Source organism: Acanthochromis polyacanthus, chromosome 21 (assembly GCF_021347895.1).
Source record: "Acanthochromis polyacanthus isolate Apoly-LR-REF ecotype Palm Island chromosome 21, KAUST_Apoly_ChrSc, whole genome shotgun sequence".
Taxonomy (NCBI): Eukaryota; Metazoa; Chordata; class Actinopteri; family Pomacentridae; genus Acanthochromis; species Acanthochromis polyacanthus.
Window position 1 is genome coordinate 26,906,354 of NC_067133.1, and position 20,371 is coordinate 26,926,724.

At 38.9% G+C, this 20,371-nt stretch overlaps 1 protein-coding gene across 2 annotated transcripts in view; it reads left to right on the forward strand.

The window, feature by feature from the left end:
• The window catches only part of prkcbb (protein kinase C, beta b), a 163,562-nt gene that overhangs the window by 104,885 nt on the left and 38,306 nt on the right, over positions 1-20,371 (forward strand). The window contains exons 16-17 of one of the 2 annotated variants that reach the window (XM_051941082.1): positions 3,425-3,565; positions 7,047-14,591. In XM_051941082.1, the coding sequence (XP_051797042.1) occupies positions 3,425-3,565; positions 7,047-7,223 (318 nt within the window). In that variant the 3' untranslated portion in view covers positions 7,224-14,591. Of the gene's footprint in view, positions 1-3,424; positions 3,566-7,046; positions 14,592-20,371 lie in introns of those variants that run through there. The other variant, XM_051941083.1, reaches the window with a different exon arrangement.

A 20,371-nucleotide genomic window follows, 5' to 3' on the forward strand; every position in this document is an offset into this window, starting at 1 on the left:
GCAGTCTATGTAACTGTATGACTATATCATAGCTCTGATAAGAAAGATACTCATCTCTTTCTTGAATATTCTTCTCAAATGAGTGACGCAGTCAGTGTAAAATTAAAAACAGGCTACACTTGCCAGTTAAAACAACTATTTCTCTATACGAAAGCTTAAAAGCAACACGGCAGATCTTAACTCATTATCTGAATGATCAGCTAGCGGTTTTTCAAGGGAGAAATCGTGAAATTGTGTCCGACTCGACTGATTTCGACGTCAAATCGCCATTTTAGAATTTAACATTTTAATTATTGCCAACATAGACTATAAACTGTAGGCAGAATGTAGGCTTGCGACTTGTGTGTGTGCGTGCGTGCGTATGAGTGTATTTGAGCACATGTGTGGAAGTGAAGTGAGTGATCAGAGACATTTCCACTCCCCTGCATCCACCATATCAAGCATCCATATTTCATAGCCAGCAATGTGCCACACACGCACACACACACACACACACACACACACACACACACACACACACACACACACACACACACACACACACACAAGCTGCCACAATATTGTAGTGCTGTGGTGTTGGAACATGATTTCTTCAACTTCACTTCATTCTACAGCAAAGAGTAATTGTTCAGATATGTCCTCAAGAGTTCAAAAGAAGGTGCGCACAGAAACCAATGATGTCCACTGTTGCATTCAGTGATGCAAGAAGCACGTTTCATTAAACCAGGAACCATGGGTGCAACCACAAGTATGATGTTTAAGGTTATCTAAAGATGAGTGACCAAACTGTGATTTAGAATATAAACTTATTTTAAGGTTAGAGGCTTAAATATACTAGGTCTTTTTTTTATACTTCAGTTCATTAAAACAAGTGTTTATCTTCCATATAACTACCAAACTGTAACATTTCTTAATCAAAATTATAATAATGTCAGTTATTTTTGGCTCCGGTCAGCAATACAGAGTCAGACAAGGCCAACATTCAACTTATGAACACAAGTCACTGTCACAATAAGTAGCATGTAAAATGGTACTTTTAAAACTACTGCAGCAAAGATGTGGTTTTAAGTGCACCTTGAAACTGTTGCTGCATGCATATCCCAGTAATGAGTGAAAGAAATACATAAGTGAGAGAACAAGAAAGGACGTAAAATGCTGAGTGAAAAGGAAAGTAATTTTTAAAAAAAATTCAGTCATTTGTAGCCATTGGCTGTAATTCCTGCCTGTCAATTCAGGCATATGTGTGTAAAGATGAGTTAGAATGTTTGTGTGTCCATGCACTTATCTCCAAGTAGCCAGTGTGTTTGTGTGTGCACGGTGTAAGGTTGACTGACCCCTGGAAAATGTTATTCTGGTTCTAATGTAATGAGTTGTGACTGCTGCTCCTGAGGGAGGCACACCCCACCTACACACACACACCAACGCTGACGTCACCGGCCCCCATGCCATTCTTAAGGTTTTGTGTGTACCGACATTGTAAACAGTCCTTAATTACACCTGCGGACAAACTGCTGTGGTAAAAGAGGGGGAAAAAACAACAGTTATTCATTTGTCTGCAGGCTGTAGGTTGGCGGCTTATATTTGGTCCCCAGAGAGAGGCAGCTAAGACGACAGATAGTAGAACAGATGGATGTTAAAATGAAGGAAATGGGGGGAAATTAAAGGTGAAGAAAGACTAATAATTGCAATGATATTTATTCATAAACAGATATGAATGAAAGAATCGTGGTTCACTGAGGGAAAGAGTCAGGATGAAAGTTTAATGATACCAGAGGGGACTTTTGGGGCATCACAGCAGCACAGTGGTGAGTGGAGATCAGATTCAGACCTGTCGTACTGGTTAGGATCATTCCTGCTACTTACTTTATGAAAATGTTACAAGTGAAGACACCACATGTTTTTCAATGCAATAATTATAAATCAGTATTGTTTAGTAGTTAAAATTTAGTGGGGTAGAGCTTGTATGTGATCAGCCTTTGTAACTTGGAAAGACAAAATGCCTACAATACCTGTTTCCTCAATGACAGAGGTTACTAAGCAGCTCATTAAACCTTTTGCCAACACCAGCAGCATGGCTTTAGGGCAGGAATTGCCGGCAAGTTGATCAATCTGTCACATTCATCCAAACTGAAATATCTCAATGGTTAGTTGTTAAATGTTGCTCAGACTAGTGCTGCAAAGAAAGTGATTAAATGATGGTGTAGCTGAATAAAATACTGTAAAATAGCCCCCAAAAATTTAACATCCCATAAAAGTAAAGTACAGTTCTATACCTAATCTAAATTTGCTAATATTAATTTTACGTGAGATTGTGTGGATTTATTACCTCCGCCAAGGATATTATGTGACACCTGGCGTTTGTGTGTCCGTCTGTCTGTCTGTTAGCAAGATAACTCAAAAACGCCTGGACAGATTCACATGAAATTTTGAGGGGATGTAGACTATGGTAAGAGGAAGAGCTGATTTAATTTTGGTGGCAATCCGGAAAGGATCCTGGATTCTGGATCACTTTGAATTTTTTAGTATGTTGCAGTATGTGGTCCAATATATGACAAAAATATCATAGGTATGTCATCCAACAAATTGCAGTAAGGTGTCCAGATAGCTTAACTGGTTAAGAAGGTGATTCGTAAACAGAACTGTGTCAGAGACGCAGGTTTGATTCCAGCTCATGATCCTTTACTGCATGGGTTTCCTGTTTTCCTCTCTATCCTTGGCGGAGGTCTGCACTCTCTGAGTGCTTTTCTTGTTTATTTTTTGGTCTTCGTCTAGATATTATAATTTTGAGAAAACACATTCATCCAAAACAAGATATCTATAATTTAACTGACAATCTTTGTAAAATTACAGAATCAATACTTCTATTATCTATTCATTGTCATAAACTGTATCTTATTTTAGAAATACTAAATATATTGGAAGTAATAAGAGATGAGAAATATAACACAAATTGGCCCCATGTTGGTTGTTTGCACATTTAACTTTTTAACCATCAGTTTTCACTAAATTCACCCACATCAATGGCTTTTTTCACATATAGTCAATCAGTTTGGACCAACTCCAAGTAAACTTTCATTTGCCTGAAAGTTAAAACCTGTAAGTTAAACCTAGCAATCTCCATTGGGCTTGGAGCTGTGAAAACGTGGGGGTGTTATCAGATCTGACGCTCGGCATCATAGAAATATGGATAAACATTTGTTTTCAGATGGGAAAAAGAAGTAGTGAAGGAAGAAAAGATGGAAACCATAAGTAAAAATGGAGGAGAAAGAGGTTGTAAGAAAGAAAACAGTTGTAACTGCTGCAAATATGCAGACAAAGTATAGAAGTCAGAAGAATTGCTCAGCAAGGTGGAAAATATTAGATTGAGGGAAGAAAAGCAGGAGCGGCACTCTGTAATCCTCTCTCTTCTCCCCTGTCTGTCCAGCTAATGACGAAGCATCCAGCGAAGCGACTGGGCTGTGGTCCGGAGGGGGAGAGAGACATCCGAGATCACAGCTTCTTCCGCTACATGGACTGGGAGAAACTGGAGAACAAGGAGGTGCAGCCTCCTTTCAAACCCAGAGCTGTAAGTCCGGCAAATCACACGAGTGGCACATGAGGCAAAACACTTCCCAACCAGAGCAGAGAGCAGGAGTTTAGGTCCTGCTGCTGGTTAGACTCCAGGTGAAAACTCTGCTTAGAGGCATGTGGTGCAGGATAAGGTTCACACCTCTTCCCTTCTTTCAATCTAACGTCCTGTTTCCTTTTGACACCTTATCTATCTCTGTCTCCTCACTTTCAATGTGATGTTTCTGTCTCTTCCCCTCCCCTGTGTGGGACAACGCACTCAGGTAAGTCAGGAAATAATGGCAGTGATGATTAAGAATGTGTGCTGATGAGGACACGGTTTGTGATGATAATAAAGCCAGAAAAACGTTGATGCAGGTGATGATGATGAGACAGTGACGATGTGGGTCGGATGAGAAAGAAGAAAGACGATGAATATCAGCGGCAGCAATAAAAACAAATGTGCTTGTGATGATGATTATGACAGTCTTTGATATAAAATCGGGGTCTGCAGTTTGGTGCATTCTGCATGTGCTGGAGGGATTTTAGTCCTTGCTGGGGTATAGACTAAAGCTCTGGGGAGAAAGTGCACGTTTACGTCAGAAAGCGACCTAAAACGTGTGTGTTTGTGCTTTTCTGTTGTTGTTGTTTTTTTCATTCTACGACAAAATGAGTTTGAGCATAACTAGAGCCAGAATGATGTCATCTCACATACACATAATATGTGCGCACACTCAGCAGCCTCGGGCCACACTGCTGCTAAAGAGTTTTTCCGAGTTGAGCTTTTTATGCAGCGTTCTCGGGCCGCTGGGGCATGTGTGTGTGTGTGTGTGCTGGATCAGTAACAATCTGCAATCTGGAAGCATGCATCTGGGTGTGTGCCTGCGTGCATGTATATTTTCTCATGTATCCTAGAGGTCACATTTAGGGCCTGGCTTCTGCAAAGTCCTCTGATGTGGCTACCAACTTACCGTATGTTGTCTGATCTTCTCTCCTCTCTACTTTTTCTTTCCCACTGTCTGCCTTTGTCTTTCTGTTTGATCTCGTCTTTCTAACATCTTTTCTCTTTTCCGTCACTTTTCTCTCTCTTCCTGTCTTTCTTCCAACTGAAGAGAATAAATAGGTTTAGATTTTTCTGATGAATCGTTGTATTTACGACACATGAAAGTTAAGGATTGTCTGAAGGTGGTTCTTTGATCCTCCGTGCTGCTGTTATCAGACTTATTTTAGTAAAGCGGGTTCATTTTCTGCCTCTGTGTTATTTTAAGGAGGGTCTCTCCCTTTATTTCTGACTACAAACCACCTCAAACTGCTTCTCCTCCGAGTGTTTCTCGTAGGATAGTTGTTTATGAAGGATGATTGATGCTCTTTAAATGCGTATTGCTGGTTGAAGCGGCAGGATCGCTTTGGTCACAATTTATTCTTCTAACTGTTCTTGATCACTGTCTGTCGTGGGTTTTTGTGCCGTAGTTGCCTTTAACAAATCTGTTTGATGCTCGAGCACATGTGTGCATGACTGACTGACCGGCTAAGACCGACTGACTATCTGGTTTATTCATTCATCCAGCAGATAAAACATGCCATTACATTGGACTTTCATTTAAACTTATCACCGTCTCCATCCATCTGTCCTTCCAGCAATCAGTAGTTGGTCTGTTTTTCCATCAGCATCCAGCGATCCATCCATCCTTTCACCAATCCATCCATCTGCTCACTGCATCAGCCCATCTGTCCTTTCATCAACACATTTTATTTGTCCTCTATGTGTTCAGTTTTTTTGTGTATTTTTCTGTTTATTTGCATGCTTTGGGGTTCGGTCTCAAATGAAACCTGTCCTGGAGTGCACTCCTTAAACCTCGCAGTGCTGAAAACAATATCAGAACTTATAGAAAGTCATGCTCATCCATTTTCGTGGAAATATGAGCTCAAAGTTTAACATCTAGCTGGCCAGAAAATAAATAAATTGCTACCATCTTTTTGCTCTAAAGCAGCATTTCACCAAAAACAAACCCAGTAACCACCCTGATTTCATTCAGGTTGTTGACCTTTGTTCCTCTCTGATATGAGACACTGATTCTCAGATACTTCTAAACTTTGTGACACTCATTTCATTTCCCTTTGTGGCGAATCCTCCCTATCTGACTCCCCCAAACAGGTTAAAACAAATGCAAGTAATTAGCTGCAAATATTATTTGACCCTGGTGTATTTCTCATTTCACATATTTCCCCAAACTATAAACAGTCTGGCTTAATTTCATTTGGTTTTTCCGAGTTACAGAGATTTAATGAGTTTGTAGTTTTCCTCTGGGTGATGTTGTCAGAGGACACTGAATCCTTGTTGTGTTAATTAAAGCTCAGCGCAGTGATGGAGATGGGAAAAAAAGGAATAGCTCGGCCCAAAGTCCCTGTGAGGCATACTGTCGGGAAAATATAGTTTTCAAGTTAATAACTTGTTTTATGTACTTAGATGGACGCACATCTCAGGGGTATAGAAGCTCTTTTTGGTCTCCCAGTGGTCAGAAGCAGGAAATGAAGGAAACTGAAATGAACAATGACTTCTTTCTTTTTTTTTACAAAAGCAATTTGACCTAATGCAAACTGTACAGTACTCAGATAATTTAGTTCTGTCATCCGTCACTGCTTTGTTAGCATTTAGGCTAGCCAAGAATTTGATTAGTTTGTGATTTCCATTTTCAGCTGGTAAATGTCACACAGAAAAAAATCTTAAAAGTCAGTGGAACATTTTAGCAAACTGTGCATCTTCCAAACAAAATATCTAAAGAGATTTCATGTTGCTCCCTGTGCTCTTTTGCATAAGAGCTGATTGTCTGATTTGGTTTATCGTATCTCAGCAGGTCTCCACAGCTGCAGCATATAATTAACCCACCATTACACCAATAATTATCTTTGGCTTTGAGCCTTTTTTTCTTCTGTTTAGAAATCCCAATTAAATCCCAGAACCATAAAATCTAGATGAAACAAAACAAAAAAAAATAATAATAACTTCATGGTGAAAATGCTCTTTACCAAAAAGTTCCAGCTCCATGCATTACACCTGCATGGTCTCCAGTTTAATGTAGTGCACTGCCACGGGATGTTTGAGACCTCAGTGACCTGGTTATGTTTAAGATTTGAGTTGAATATGCTTCAAATATTTGAAAAAGGAAAGCAAACCTGAGGCGTGCTTCATTTATCCTCTCCTGAGAGTGATGCTCTCGTATCACATCAAAGACAATAACAATTTCCATTTTTATCTGTGGCTAATGGAGAGTTAAATCGAGCACACCCCGAGTACTGGCACTTGTTCTCATATTTGAAACCATGTTCAAGTGATGTCATCTCACACCCTGGTTCAACCTGCCATTCCCCTTCTTTTGTTCTCCTTTTCCTTCTCCCCCCCACCCAACCTCGATCCATCCATTTTTGTCCATCCCCGCTCCTCCTCCCCGATCCTTCCCCCCGATCCACCCCTTCCCTCCCGCTCCATCCCTCCTTAACAGTGCGGACGGGATGCTGAGAACTTTGACCGTTTTTTCACACGCCACCCGCCGGTGCTGACCCCTCCTGACGAGGAAGTGATTCAGAACCTGGACCAAGACGAGTTCCAGGGATTCTCCTTTATCAACCCCGAGTTCCCAGGAAACGCTGCTACCACCACTGACACCGAGCAGGCTTGATTTCAGCTCATGCACGGACACATGGACACACACACACACACACAAATAAATCCACAATCCTCTCTCCGGTATCAGCCATGCATACCCTGGAAGATACACACATACACAAACATGTTAACTTTAAATATCATGGAAGTCATGACGAACAGATTGAACTTTGAACACAGATTTCTTGTTCACACTGTTGCAGCTCAGACGATGTGTTGGCTCTGATCTGAAGGTGAAGAACCTGACTGCATGTACTGTAGCACTCTGGTGGAAGTAGGAAATTAACCTGAGAAGTTGAGATAATTGCATTTAAAGAATTCTTTCATGCTTATTTGTAATCAAATTATTGCTACAGTTTGTCACTGACTTTGTCCTAGCATCATTTTTGAGAGGCTTATTACTATAAACTAGTGTTTTAATGTTATGCATGATCCAGTTAATACCATATGCAAAGAAACCAAAAGCCTCTGAGTCACCACAAGCTTTTTGAATCCAAGTGATTTTGCAATTTGGATGACTTTCAACTGCTCCTGCTCACAGTGTGAACAACAAGTTGTGTTCACTTCGCTATACATGATCAGAATAAGGATTAGAAATTAATTGGGGCCCTTTAAAGTTCAGAAATTTTAGAATTTCAACTCAAAGACAAAATTGTTTGGATAATTAGAGCACCATTTTTACATGACTGAAGAGCAATTAAACTGACACAAGCATGTTTATTTAATAAAAAAAAATATCCAACTTCGCTACAGAATATCAACAAGTCAGCTCACTCTTACACACAACTGCAAGGTTTCCTGTGTAACATAGCTGCAGCAGTCCATGTTATGACTTTTATTTGGGTGGAAATTGTGATTTTTACCTTTTCTTTTCCTCATTTATCAGCTATTCCAGCACATTTTGGTTTAGGCTTGTAATTTCTGTGTGCTTTTTTAATGAGTGTATAATAATAATAATAGTGTCTGTATCCTTATATTAGCTAAAACTGGAATGCTTGACATACATGCATGAGATTCTATATCATGGATAGCCCTGGATCTTGTCTCCCAATGGCATTTTAGCAAAATGTTGTACCACAAATATCAGATTTTTCGTCTGCTGATTACTGTCCACCCAACACTGGGCTCAGAATGATAAAATGTGGTTGGGAACTGTAGTCTTTATAGAGGGTGTCAGTCAGTTAAATAGATTGATAGATAGATAATACTATTTCTTATACTCTGTTATCTTGTATTTAAGCAATGAAAGAGACTAGCGGTTAGTTTCTTTGTGTTTTACAGAAGCATGATTCCAATACCTGGGCATTTGTTTACAGTGTGTGTGTGTGCGTGCGTGTGTGTGTGTGTGTGTGTGTGTGTGTGTGTGTGTGTGTGTGTGTGTGTGTGTGTGTGTGTGTGTGTGTGTGTGTGTGTGTGTGTGTGTGCACATGTATGTTTTCTATGTGTGTGAACAAGTATTGTGCATAAAAATGCACGTTTGCATTTTCGTATGTGTCTATATTGGCTTCCCAACGCCTTGCCTGGCCTAGTGTTTACGTTTGTTTGTATGGCGAATATCAGCAGCCCCTTCATATTAAGCAGTATTAGTAGGATTTCACTTTGCTTTTGGTTAGCAGCTCAACGAGTGGCAGAGAAGGAACCGGGAGACAGCGGTAGAGGAGAAAAATGAGCATTTAATGTAGAAGTGCATTTTAATTGAAACAATAGCTTTTAGTCATGGACTAGTCTTAGCAACGTCCTTCTTAAATTTTGTTTTTGAATCATTATTGGCTGCAGTTTCCACCCATAGAGTTCCTGGACAGCACCACCTTACAACCATGGCTGATTTTACAAAAAATGTTTTAAAAAAGTTCTCGTCTGACCATCTCATATTTGTCAGATTTATTTTCTTTTCATGCATATGTTATTAACCCATAGATGCACGAGTGATTAGACCCTACACTCTTCCGTAAATGGGTCAGAAATTACCCGTAAAAGAATCAATGTGTTTCTTATTTGGATGAGAATAGGCATTTGTATTTTTGTTTGTATTATATTTTGGTCCACACAAGAATGATTTCATGTTTGAAATATGTTTGTTTTTCACTTTATAACAGATTTTGAACATTTTGATAATTGAAAAAGGAGATTACACAGAACAGCAATATAAGAATGTCAACATCCATTTTGTTGACTTTTTCCAACATTATATAAAGCAATGTTAGCTCGTTTAGTTAGCTAGCTAGTGTAACTATAAAGTAGGCTAATATGATAATACATAATAATAATAATAATAACTTATATTCTTTCATGCAAGAATTATGAATGTGCAAGTATGCTGAAAAATATCTATTTGATGGTATCTGATTTCTTCTGTGGTAGAAAATGCAGCTAATACTTACATGCATCAGCTCTTGCTGTGCAAAATAATCTTCCTGATGTCCACACCCCTGACATAGTGTGTGTGGTCCACAGTAAATTTATTCCTGATAGTCACAATTGGTAAGAATCACAGGTTTCCATGAGACTCTACAGGAAATGCATGCGGATCATTTTTGACACACTTATGGAAGCTTGAAGTAGTAACACAAATATTCTAATTTCTTAAATAATATAAAAGGTGACTTTAAAATTTGAATGGAATGATATCAAAAACCTGTTTTTTGAGGAATAAAAAACAGGTCCGTCCGTCCCGAACCTTGTCAGCGCGATATCTCAAGAAGGAGTAAACCGATTTCAATTCTTTTTGGCATCAAGATTCCTAATGCCAATACGGAGACACCAGTCGATTTTGGTGACCTTCACTCAATTTTCAAGGTCATTATGACAAAAAACATGTTTTACACTTGCAAAACCTTGTCAGCGCGATATCTCAAGAAGGAGTGAATCGATTTCAATTCTTTTTGGCATCAAGGTTCCTAATAGGAATACAGAGACACCAGTCGATTTTGGTGACCTTCACTCAATTTTCAAGGTCATTACGACAAAAACATGTTTTAAACTTAGGAAAGCTTGTCAATATGATATCTCAAGATAGTATGAACAGATTTCAATTATTTTTGGTACCAAGGTCCCTACTGGGAATATGTATACACCACGTAACTTTGATGACCTTCTCCAGATTTTCAAGCTCGTCACATCGAAAACATGTTCAACACTTACAAAAAGCGGCGGGGGATATAGTCACGTGAGTGACAACCTCTTGTTTATTTTGCATTTATGGACAATATTTGAACATGCATTGAGCAGGCCTGTTAGGTGAAATCATCTTGAAGAGTTCTGTAATATTGTAACTGGGCTAAAGTAAAAGTCATGATTTTCCAACTCGCTTCACAATAATTTTATCAAAGATGATACTACAAACAATTTTGTTAATCGTTAAAATTGAAGATGGTCAGACAGAGGGCATTCGGTGAACTGAGGCAGAAGGACCCAACTAGACCCAGATCCCTCCTTCTAAAATTCAAATTCAGCACCCGAGCATTTCAAAAAAGTTACTAGGAAAAAATTTTAAAAAGTCGAAAAGAGAACAGAAACAGACCTAAATGTCTTGTGGCCATGGATATTTTTATGTAATCTTTTGGAAGTTTGAAGCTCAGCTCACTGTGACTGGTGTTTATCTGCTCTGTGTGTGCAGTAAGAATTTCCATGTAGTAGAAGTGGACGCAGGTTACAGCTTGACCTCCCGAAGCAGGAGAAAGTGAGTGTGTGTGTTTCTACTTTTGTTTTCCCTAGCTAGCAATAATCCTGCTGACAGGAAGACAGAACTGTAGGTTAGAACTGCCAGTGATTTACATACAGAGGCAATGAGGTTATTAGTGGGTCTTTTCCACTCTGCCAGAGGAGAGAAGTGTTTGTACTTTATGTACCACTCTTCATCACAGAGGGGCATCGGGGGAGTTTGTTTCTGCAAAGTGGACACATTGACATTCTGGTCAAACACTGGTGTTCATCAGTAGTTTTTTGCATTTACACTCCCCTCCAGAAATATTGGAGCAGTGAGACCAATGCTATTATTTTTGCTGTAGACTAAAAACATTTGACATCAAATGATGAATATGAGACAAGAGATCAACATTTCAGCTTTTATTTCCTGCTATTTACATCTGGATCTGATAGCATATTTTTGAAGTGAAGTAAGTAGATTAAAGTGAATAAGACTTAATATTTAGTTGCAATCCTTTTTGTACAATAACTGCATCAAGCATGTGACCCACTGACATCACTAAACTGTTACATTCTGGCTCATTCCAGAATTGGAGAACATTTGGGATTCAAAATTTTTGAAAAATAGACCTTCTCTTTTAAAATTTTCTGCTGTGTATTCATCAATAATAGGTAATAAACTATCAAAGGCTGGACATCAATGGCACCATTTTTATTCCATGTTTTATTTGTTGTTTGTTAACCCTACTCTAATCACAGTAACAGGGTTGTTAATCTATGCTAATGTTAGCTTTTTCTCAGGAGTAGAAGCTAGCTGTTACTGCTGACCAAGAGGACAAACATACTGATGGAAAAAAGTAAAAGAATTTGTCTTATCCTGATAATATGCATCACAAGGTTGCATGAGGTAGAGTGAGACATTTAGTCAAGGCCATAGGCGTCAGTTTGGGGGGGACGGTGGGGATGTGTCCCCCCCACTTTTTGTCAGGGGTCATTTTGTCTCCAACACATTCAAATTCTTCATATGTAAGCCGTTGTAAACCCAGTTATTTTCAGCAGTATAGAAAATTCCGACGCTCCTGAACGCACCGTCCGCACTCCGCCGAGAGTTGCACAGACATGCAGCACACCTTCGTGAGGTTAAAAAAAAATGTGCAGATGCTAAATTTGCGCCCGTGCCAAGTGGAAGCTCCGACCAGAGACGTGCAGGGGCAAAATTTCGGCCCGGGAGAATTAGTACTATAGCAGCCCACAGACCCCTCTACCTGTATGTACCGATAGCTCTACAGGTTGAGCCTCTGCCTTTGGTGTGGTGGTTGTGAGTTCGAGCCCAGTTTGTGGAATTTTGCCACCGTTCTTCGACATTTTCTCAAAGTGCTGTGGTCTCCACCCCCCCCCCCCCCCACCCCCCCACACACATACACACACTTTTAAAAACAAACTGACGCCCTTGGTCAAGGCTGACAATATTATGAAAATATGAAAAATAAAAGAGAGGGGTGATTCACTTTTGTGGAAAACACGTTCCATGCATGATAATTATTATTTAAAATCTTATGTTGATTAAAAAATGTTCCCACAATTACAAAATACATCAATGAAAAAAATGACACATAGAAAAGGAGATTAAATTTCATTTTACCTGCTTTATTTGAGATTCAATTTGGTCATCAGGGGGGTGAGACGAGAAAATTGTCATTTTAGAGGATACTCCAGACTTATTTGGTATTTTAAAACCATTTTCAAACATTCTTTTCTCTTAGTTTTTAGGTTTTTTTTTTAGATTTGGTCTCAGGACAATTAAATTCACACAACAACTGCATGTTTTAGTATTTTGTACATGGATTATTTGGAATGTGATGGGTGAATATATGTCCACCACTTCTGGAATGACCCTTCTTCTTTTGTGATGCTTTTCCAGCCTTTCACCTTTTTTCAGTCTACAATGAAAATAAAGGAATTGGCCTCACTGTTCCAATACTTTTGGAGTGAAGTGTATGTCTGCTACTCAGAGTAAAATTTGTTAATTTTTCTGGAAGGCATTTGAAGACAGACCAGAGTCTGAGTCGGACTGGATCCAAATTCTACTTCATTTAGGTCAGACGAAGCCTTGTTCCACAAGTCACAGGTGTGTGTGTGAATATGTCCAATCCGATAAATGAATCCAAGGACCCAGCTGACTTTTAATACATGGAATGTATTATCCTCAAAAGACTATGTGAGGACATTCCAGGAAATCAGATTTGTGCTGTTGGAAAACAATTACTTGTTTGAATTTAATTTACAGATATGGGAGTGGTTATAAAATGATCTTCTATCGCCCAGTTAGTTACAAAATATGTAAAAGGTGGCCATACTTATATCAACTAGACTTCCAAGAGGTTGATTCTTGGAATTAGTTTCTGTGATTTTATATTTGCTCTGAGGACATTATCATTTTGCTGTTCTCTCCTAATCAGATGTTAAATGATAGCACCTTATGTTTCTGGTGTTCTCTGTATAAGTGTATGTTTGGGACGAATCCATTTTGTGTGTTTTGGATCTGGTCTACCTTGAATCAGGTCTGACTGACTGTGTGGACTCTGGGGTGTTGGTAGTTTTATGCAGTTGAAATATTATCATACAGCTGATTCATTTAAAGGATTAACACTTGTTTGTCACTGTCAGCATTATTACACATTATTATGAAGATAAAGATCACTGACATCTGAGAATATCTTTAAAAGTGACTACAATTTAGTAGAAGATCGATGTTGGTCTGATAGCTGTAGTTACATGTAAACTGGTGTTAGAGTCCTCTGCATAGATTGTATACAGTCTGAAATATGCTGTCATTTACAGTTAAAGTGAAACCAGCTTGATTTTTGCTGTGGTTTAGAGGTGGATGATAAAGAGGTGGAAAAAACAAAGGTAGCAAAAGCCAGGTCAGAAATTCAGATGGGAAAGCCACACTTTGAAGGTTGTTATTTCCTCCTTTCAAAGCTTTGTCAATGAATACTTTCACGCTTGGTCCCATATAACACACTCAAATGGAATGTATTATATTAAGAAAGTAATTTGACATTTTGATTCCATTACTGGATGGAACCAAAGTCAGAGTAAACACCTGGATCCTGTCTGAGATCTCCAGTCAAGTCCTGCAATAAAGAGCAGTTTTGCTGGTTTCATATTTCATCCATAATTGTGAGTATATAATTGAATGCATGTGTGTCCATTATCTGTGTTCTATTTCTACTATCAGTGTTTATTTCAGTCATCATCCCCTGAATTCTAACAGCAACAACAAATACATATATATGCTAATACAGAAACATATATATTACTGTGTCAAATATTGGTATTTGCATATAATTAAACCTATTGTCAGTGTTTTAAAGAAGGAGAAGAGGAAAGGTCTTACTCCAGGATTGGTATTTTTATCTCTATGATTCCTTCCTGCTGAAGGAGAAACAAAATGAACTCTGCATGAAAAAAAATGCTTTTGTTTGACCTTTTTATTAGTTAGGATTTATATACATTAAACATATTAGGATGGTCCATGTTTTCTGTATCAGCAGTGCTTCAAAAGTGTGATCCAAGCTACGTTTATGTGCGCTGTGTGTGAAAATACATATATATCTAAAGAAGAAAAAATGCTTTTCACAATGCTTTCCATGTGCCAAATATTTTTTTTGTTTGTTTTCCAAAACAAAAAACAAAAATGCAGACATACCTAAAATAAAGAAATTAAAAGCGGTGTTAGAGGATGTTTATTGTGTGTTCACTGCATGTCTAGTGGCTGTGGGTTTCTCCATGCTTTCTTTAATTTAGCCCCTCATTTACTCACTCTTAATCCATCACATTGTCACACAAATGCACACTGTTGCTGGAGTAAGTAATAAGGAGAGATAGGGGACAGTGAGAGAAGGAAAAAAAAGGTGAGAAGGAAGATAGATTAGAGTGATGGAAGGTGACAGACAGGGAGGTTTCTGCGCAGCTGGAAGTGAGAAAGAATAACAGATGAAAAATAAAAGAAGAGGCAAGCAATGAACGACAATAAACGGAGGCAATGGGAGGGGAAGAAGAGGTATTAAGAAGGACAGTGGTGAGGAGAGAAGGATGGAGGGAGGGGACGAGGAAGCAAAGCGAGGCTCTGGAGCGAGGCAGGCGGCTACGACAGGCTGTGCATATTTCATGGCTGCCACTTATCATAAGAGCCTTTCCCTGATGGGGGAGCGTAGGTCTGATGACTTCAAGGAAATAACATGCAGAACACGGCCTACATACACACAACCCTGCTGAGCCACTCAGCCGCTTCTCACCGCCTCTAAAGCTGTTCGCAATCCACTGTAGTCGAGCCACTGCTGCTGCCGCTGCTCCGACTAGCTGCAAATTTACGTTTAATAACCATATCTTGCACCATTTACTGCCTCTAGTACATTATAAAGTTAACACGTATGGACACAAACTGGATGCAGTGGTTGTGAACCATGTCTGGGATGGGAAACTAAATCTACAATGCACCAATTATCCATCATGTCTGTGTTCATGGAGGCAGCGAGAAGCATTGGGGATGTCACTCTAAAAATGTATTATAATACCATTCTTTTGGGATTTTTTTTGTGTTACTCTGCAGTATTGTCTCACATTTGTTTAACAATATAGCACTTATTTTTATATGTGCCCACATATCAGCACAAATCTCATCTGTTTAACAAGGGCGTTCACAAGAGCATTATCTCATTTTGTCCTAAAGGTGACGACAATGTTGAAAATCATCAGAAAAGTGGTAACTGTACCCTATTGCTAGCTATAAATTAGGAATAGTAATGTGCCACATTACTGCATTACAGACAAATGTAATGTGATTACAATGATGCACTATGTTGCAGTCTTTTACTCCTAACACTGAATGCTACAGAGGTTCAAAATGCAGAAATGTTTAAAAAAAAAAAAAAAAGCATGCCTGCGAGATTCAGGACTCTGCTCCAAAGTGTTTTGGTGGTAAGTTCTGGGGAGAATCTCAAGGCATACCACCAGCGAGCATTCCTCATATCCTATGAGAACAGCTAATGAAACATCTGGCAAAGAGGGGTTGTAAGTACGTTTCATCAAGTTCTACTGGAAAAAGCACAGAGCACTGAACTGATATAAGATTTTGCTGTGAGTGCCCAGCAGACTCTCCATAATAAGAGCCTGAACGATACTTGACTGCTGACATTCTTTACACACACACACACATATATGTATGTATATGTTCGAAAAACAATGAACAATATTTCACAATTTCTGCACAAATTTTTAATGCCAATCGATATATTATGTGGACTCTATCATCTAGCGTTTAAAAGTTTAGGGTCACTTAGAAATGTCTTTATTTTTGAAAGACGGGCATTTTTTTCAATGAAGATTACATTAAATGAATCATCTAGTCATCTAGACATCATCTAGATTTTTAATGGAATATCTCCATAGGGGTACAGAGACCCATTTCCAGCAACCATCACTCCTGTGTTCTAATGCGACACTGTGTTAGCTACTGGTGTTGAAACTCTCACTGATGAGTAGAAAACCCTTGTGCAGTTATGTTAGCACATGAATAAAAGTTTAAGTTTTCACAGAAGACATTAAATTTTCTTGGTGACCCCAAACTTTTGAGCAGTAGTGTGTGTCCCTCTCAAGCAGCCTGTTCCTCTTTAATCCAGACCTGATACAGCTGAACATATTCACTGATTAAATCTGTGTTATTTACTGTCATATTTACTCTCGACCATAATATCAGCTCTGTATTTATTAACATTGTATATAATTCACAGCATGTAGCTGTAAAACTCTACAGCTCTAGCAGTTAACCTTGTGATTTATAGAAGCACATATATCTCATTTATGCAGTGCCACTAAAGAAACCTGGATTAGTCAGCAGTCTTTGCACTACGACTGTCGTTGACACGTGTTTACAACAGAATCCAGTAACTCTTTTTTTTTTAATCACAGTCTGTCTTCTACATAAACAGGCATGATGTTGTTTTCCCACAAAATGATAAATGATTTCTTTTAAGGTAAATAGTTTGACATTTAGGGAGATACCCTCATTCATTTTACTGCAGAGATGAGAAACTTGTTTCCACTCTAGCATTTTTCTACTAAATATGAAACTGGACGTATAAAGACTGAAAACAAAAGGAAACACATCTCTGCATCTACCAGCACTGTGGAAGCTCACAAGCTAGGACATTATGTGTTTACTGTTTAATCCGTTCATTGAAAGAAATGCAAAAATGACGAATTGTGTTTGAAAAGGGACATATGGTGATTTTGTCTGGATAATATTAAAGGTTTCTTGTATAGAAGTGCATGTATTTACATAATCAGATCTTTACTGACACAGTTTTAAAGTGAACTTTTTGTGGTAAAACACCATCTTACTGTCTGAATCAGTAGATTTTAGCAGTAGAGTTTCTCTCACTGGTGATCGAGTGCTGCAGTCAGCTCCTCATTCAAGGCCACAGACACAGTAGCAATCTGGTCATTTGGGCAGAAATAATAGTCTGCTGACCTGTTAACCCCAGTGATTGTTTGACCGAGTGTCATCTGATAATCTATAATTCATTTCACCAAGAAGGAAATCACACAGACTTTTTTTTTTATTCCAAACTCAAAAGATACTGCAATTTTGTTTTTGCTGAATTCCTTTTTAAACTTGCAACAGATAGCAGAACAGGGAACAGACAAGAAGCAGAATAATCTAAACCAAACTAGTGAATATTTTTGGGTTTGTTTTTTTCATTTCTCGTGTGGAGACAAAAATGAATACTCCACATGAAACCAATCAAAAGCTGCACAATGAGCAATCTGATCTGAGGATAGTCGATGTGTTCACTTGCTGTTGCACCGACCTGAGTACCCTGGAACAGACTTGCATTTGTTATATTACTGAAGTGCTTTGAATGGTGATGCAGAATCTGAACTTTGGAAAAAAGCTGAAACAAACCACATGAATCCATCCACCCATGATCTATACACTGCTTAATCCTCATTAGGGTCACAGGGAGGCTGCAGCCTATCCAAACTGACTTAGGGTGGAGGCAGGGGACACCCTGAAAACTCTATGGCAGGGCTACATGTAGAGACAAGCAATCACACTACAATTCACTCCTACAGACAACTTAGAATCACCAATTAACCTCAGCGTGTTTTTGGCCTGTGGGAGGAAGCTGGAGTACCCGAAGAAAACCCACGCATGCACAGGGAGAACATGCAAACTCCATGCAGAAAGATTCCAGGAAGGTGGGGATGCAAACCGAGGATCTTCTAGCTGCAAGGTGAAAGCGCTAACCACCGTTCCACTGTGCAGCCCCCCATTTATACTGAAAGGAATTAAGAATGAAATCAGCTAAATGAAAGGGTTTTTAAGTAAACTGTAAAATTGTCCGTAACACTGAGAAACAAAACCTTTCCTGATTACCAGACAAGTGAAAGACTATCCAGAATCAATATATAATACTGTGAGACAGTACATCTGACCAATCAGATTTCAGTTAATAGCAGCAACAAGTCGGTTCCACTTCAGTTTCTGGTATAGAACAAACTTAGTTTAGTGAAGAACATTTTTCTTCTCATATATATTACATATATGTTTTCATTGAATGATTTGGGTTTCTTTAGCCAATAACCTGAACAGAAGACACGCCCTGCATCTCTCTTTGTTAAGTGTACACTAACATTGCAGCTCAGCTGTGTTTTATGCAAATTTATTATAAAGCAATTCAGACTCCTGTGTAACAGTAAGTTCCAGCACATAAGCTGTATAAAGTTTGTATTGGAGTGGATGTAATAGCCAGTGTACACAGTAAGCCACAGCACTGCTGGAGTGTGTGTGATAATTAATTCCAAATGTTGCAGCCCCCAAATTAAAGCTAGTGGCTTCAGCACAAAGCAGCCTGCGCTTATCAGCCCAAAACAGGTCAGCGTTCGATACCGCCTTTCATTCACCCTCCTCTCCTCTTCACCTCCCCTTTCCTCTGTGCCTCCCACTCTCCCCGCATCCTCAGCTGACATCGGCTCGTCTCCCGCTAATCCTCTCGTTACTGAAAAAGATGGGATGAGGGAGAGAAAGAGGGAGAGAGAGAGAGAGAGAGAGGTGGAGGGGAGGAAGAGAGGGAAGGGAGGTATAAAGAGCCCAAGACTAAATTGAAGACTCGGAGTCATGTTTCTCTATTAAAGCCACTGCCTCTGGAACACAGTGATGTAAAAAATAATTCTGTGTGTTTTCCCTAATGCCACTGTACACTCTGAGCTTTCTATCTATGCATCTATACCAAGGGCCACTGATATTTATCTCACCCCCTGTCCTCTGCTGCATCTCTTTTCCTGTATTTTTTCTCTCCATATCTCTATCTCTGTGCCTCGCAGCATTAACTGCAACTGAAGCGTGCTGAGATGGAACACATTATGAGCTGGCCTACATGGCTGGCAGCTGTGTGTGTGTGTGTGTGTGTGTGTGTGTGTGTGTGTGTGTGCGTGTGTGCGTGTGTGCGTGTGTACATATGGCGTCAGAATCGTTTCAAAAAGCGTGCGCAGCCATAGACATATATAAAGAGTAGACGCCGCATCAACCGCTACTGCCTATTGGGGCTGACAAGCGGTGGGCCCACCATCTTGGACCGGTCACCTTCTCCACTCAGCGATGTTTGACAGCGCATTTAATCCATCTTAACTCTGAATATTAAACTGATTTTCACGCTTTTTTAAAAAAAATTTATTTGCTGCAAACATCATACATGTATCTATGATACAGAACAAATGGTTCGGCATGTTTTAATATTCATAGCGGGATTAACAGTAATAGAATATTCTGATATTAAGCTCGACTGTAGACAGGTATTTTGCAAACACTGTAAACACACACACTAATATATGTTAGAGAAGCAGATAATGGCAGTAAAGTCAATTATTTTAATAATCTGAAGAGACAATATATGATTATGCTATATATACATATATGAACAAAATACTGACTAATGAACACATTTCTATATAAAACAATAAATAGAAGTTATATATCAGAGAAAAGGAATATATATAAATCATAGATGGAGTATCAACATCATTCACATATACACACGTGGACAAAATTGTTGGTACCCCTCAGTTAAAGAAGGAAAAACCCACAATTCTCACTGAAATCACTTGAAACTCACAAAAGTAACAATAAATAAAAATTTATTGAAAATTAAATAATCAAAAACAGCCATTACTTTTGAATTGTTGATTAACATAATTATTTAAAAAAACAAACTAATGAAACAGGCCTGGACAAAAATGATGGTACCTCTATAAAAGATTGAAAACGATTTGACCAGAGTGACATGATTAACTCAGGTGTGTCATTTAATTGACATCACAGGTGTTTCCAAACTCATAATCAGTCAGTCTGCCTATTTAAAGGGAGACAAGTAGTCACCCTGCTGTTTGGTGAAAAGGTGTGTACCACACTGAACATGGACAACAGAAAGCGAAGGAGAGAATTGTCCCAGG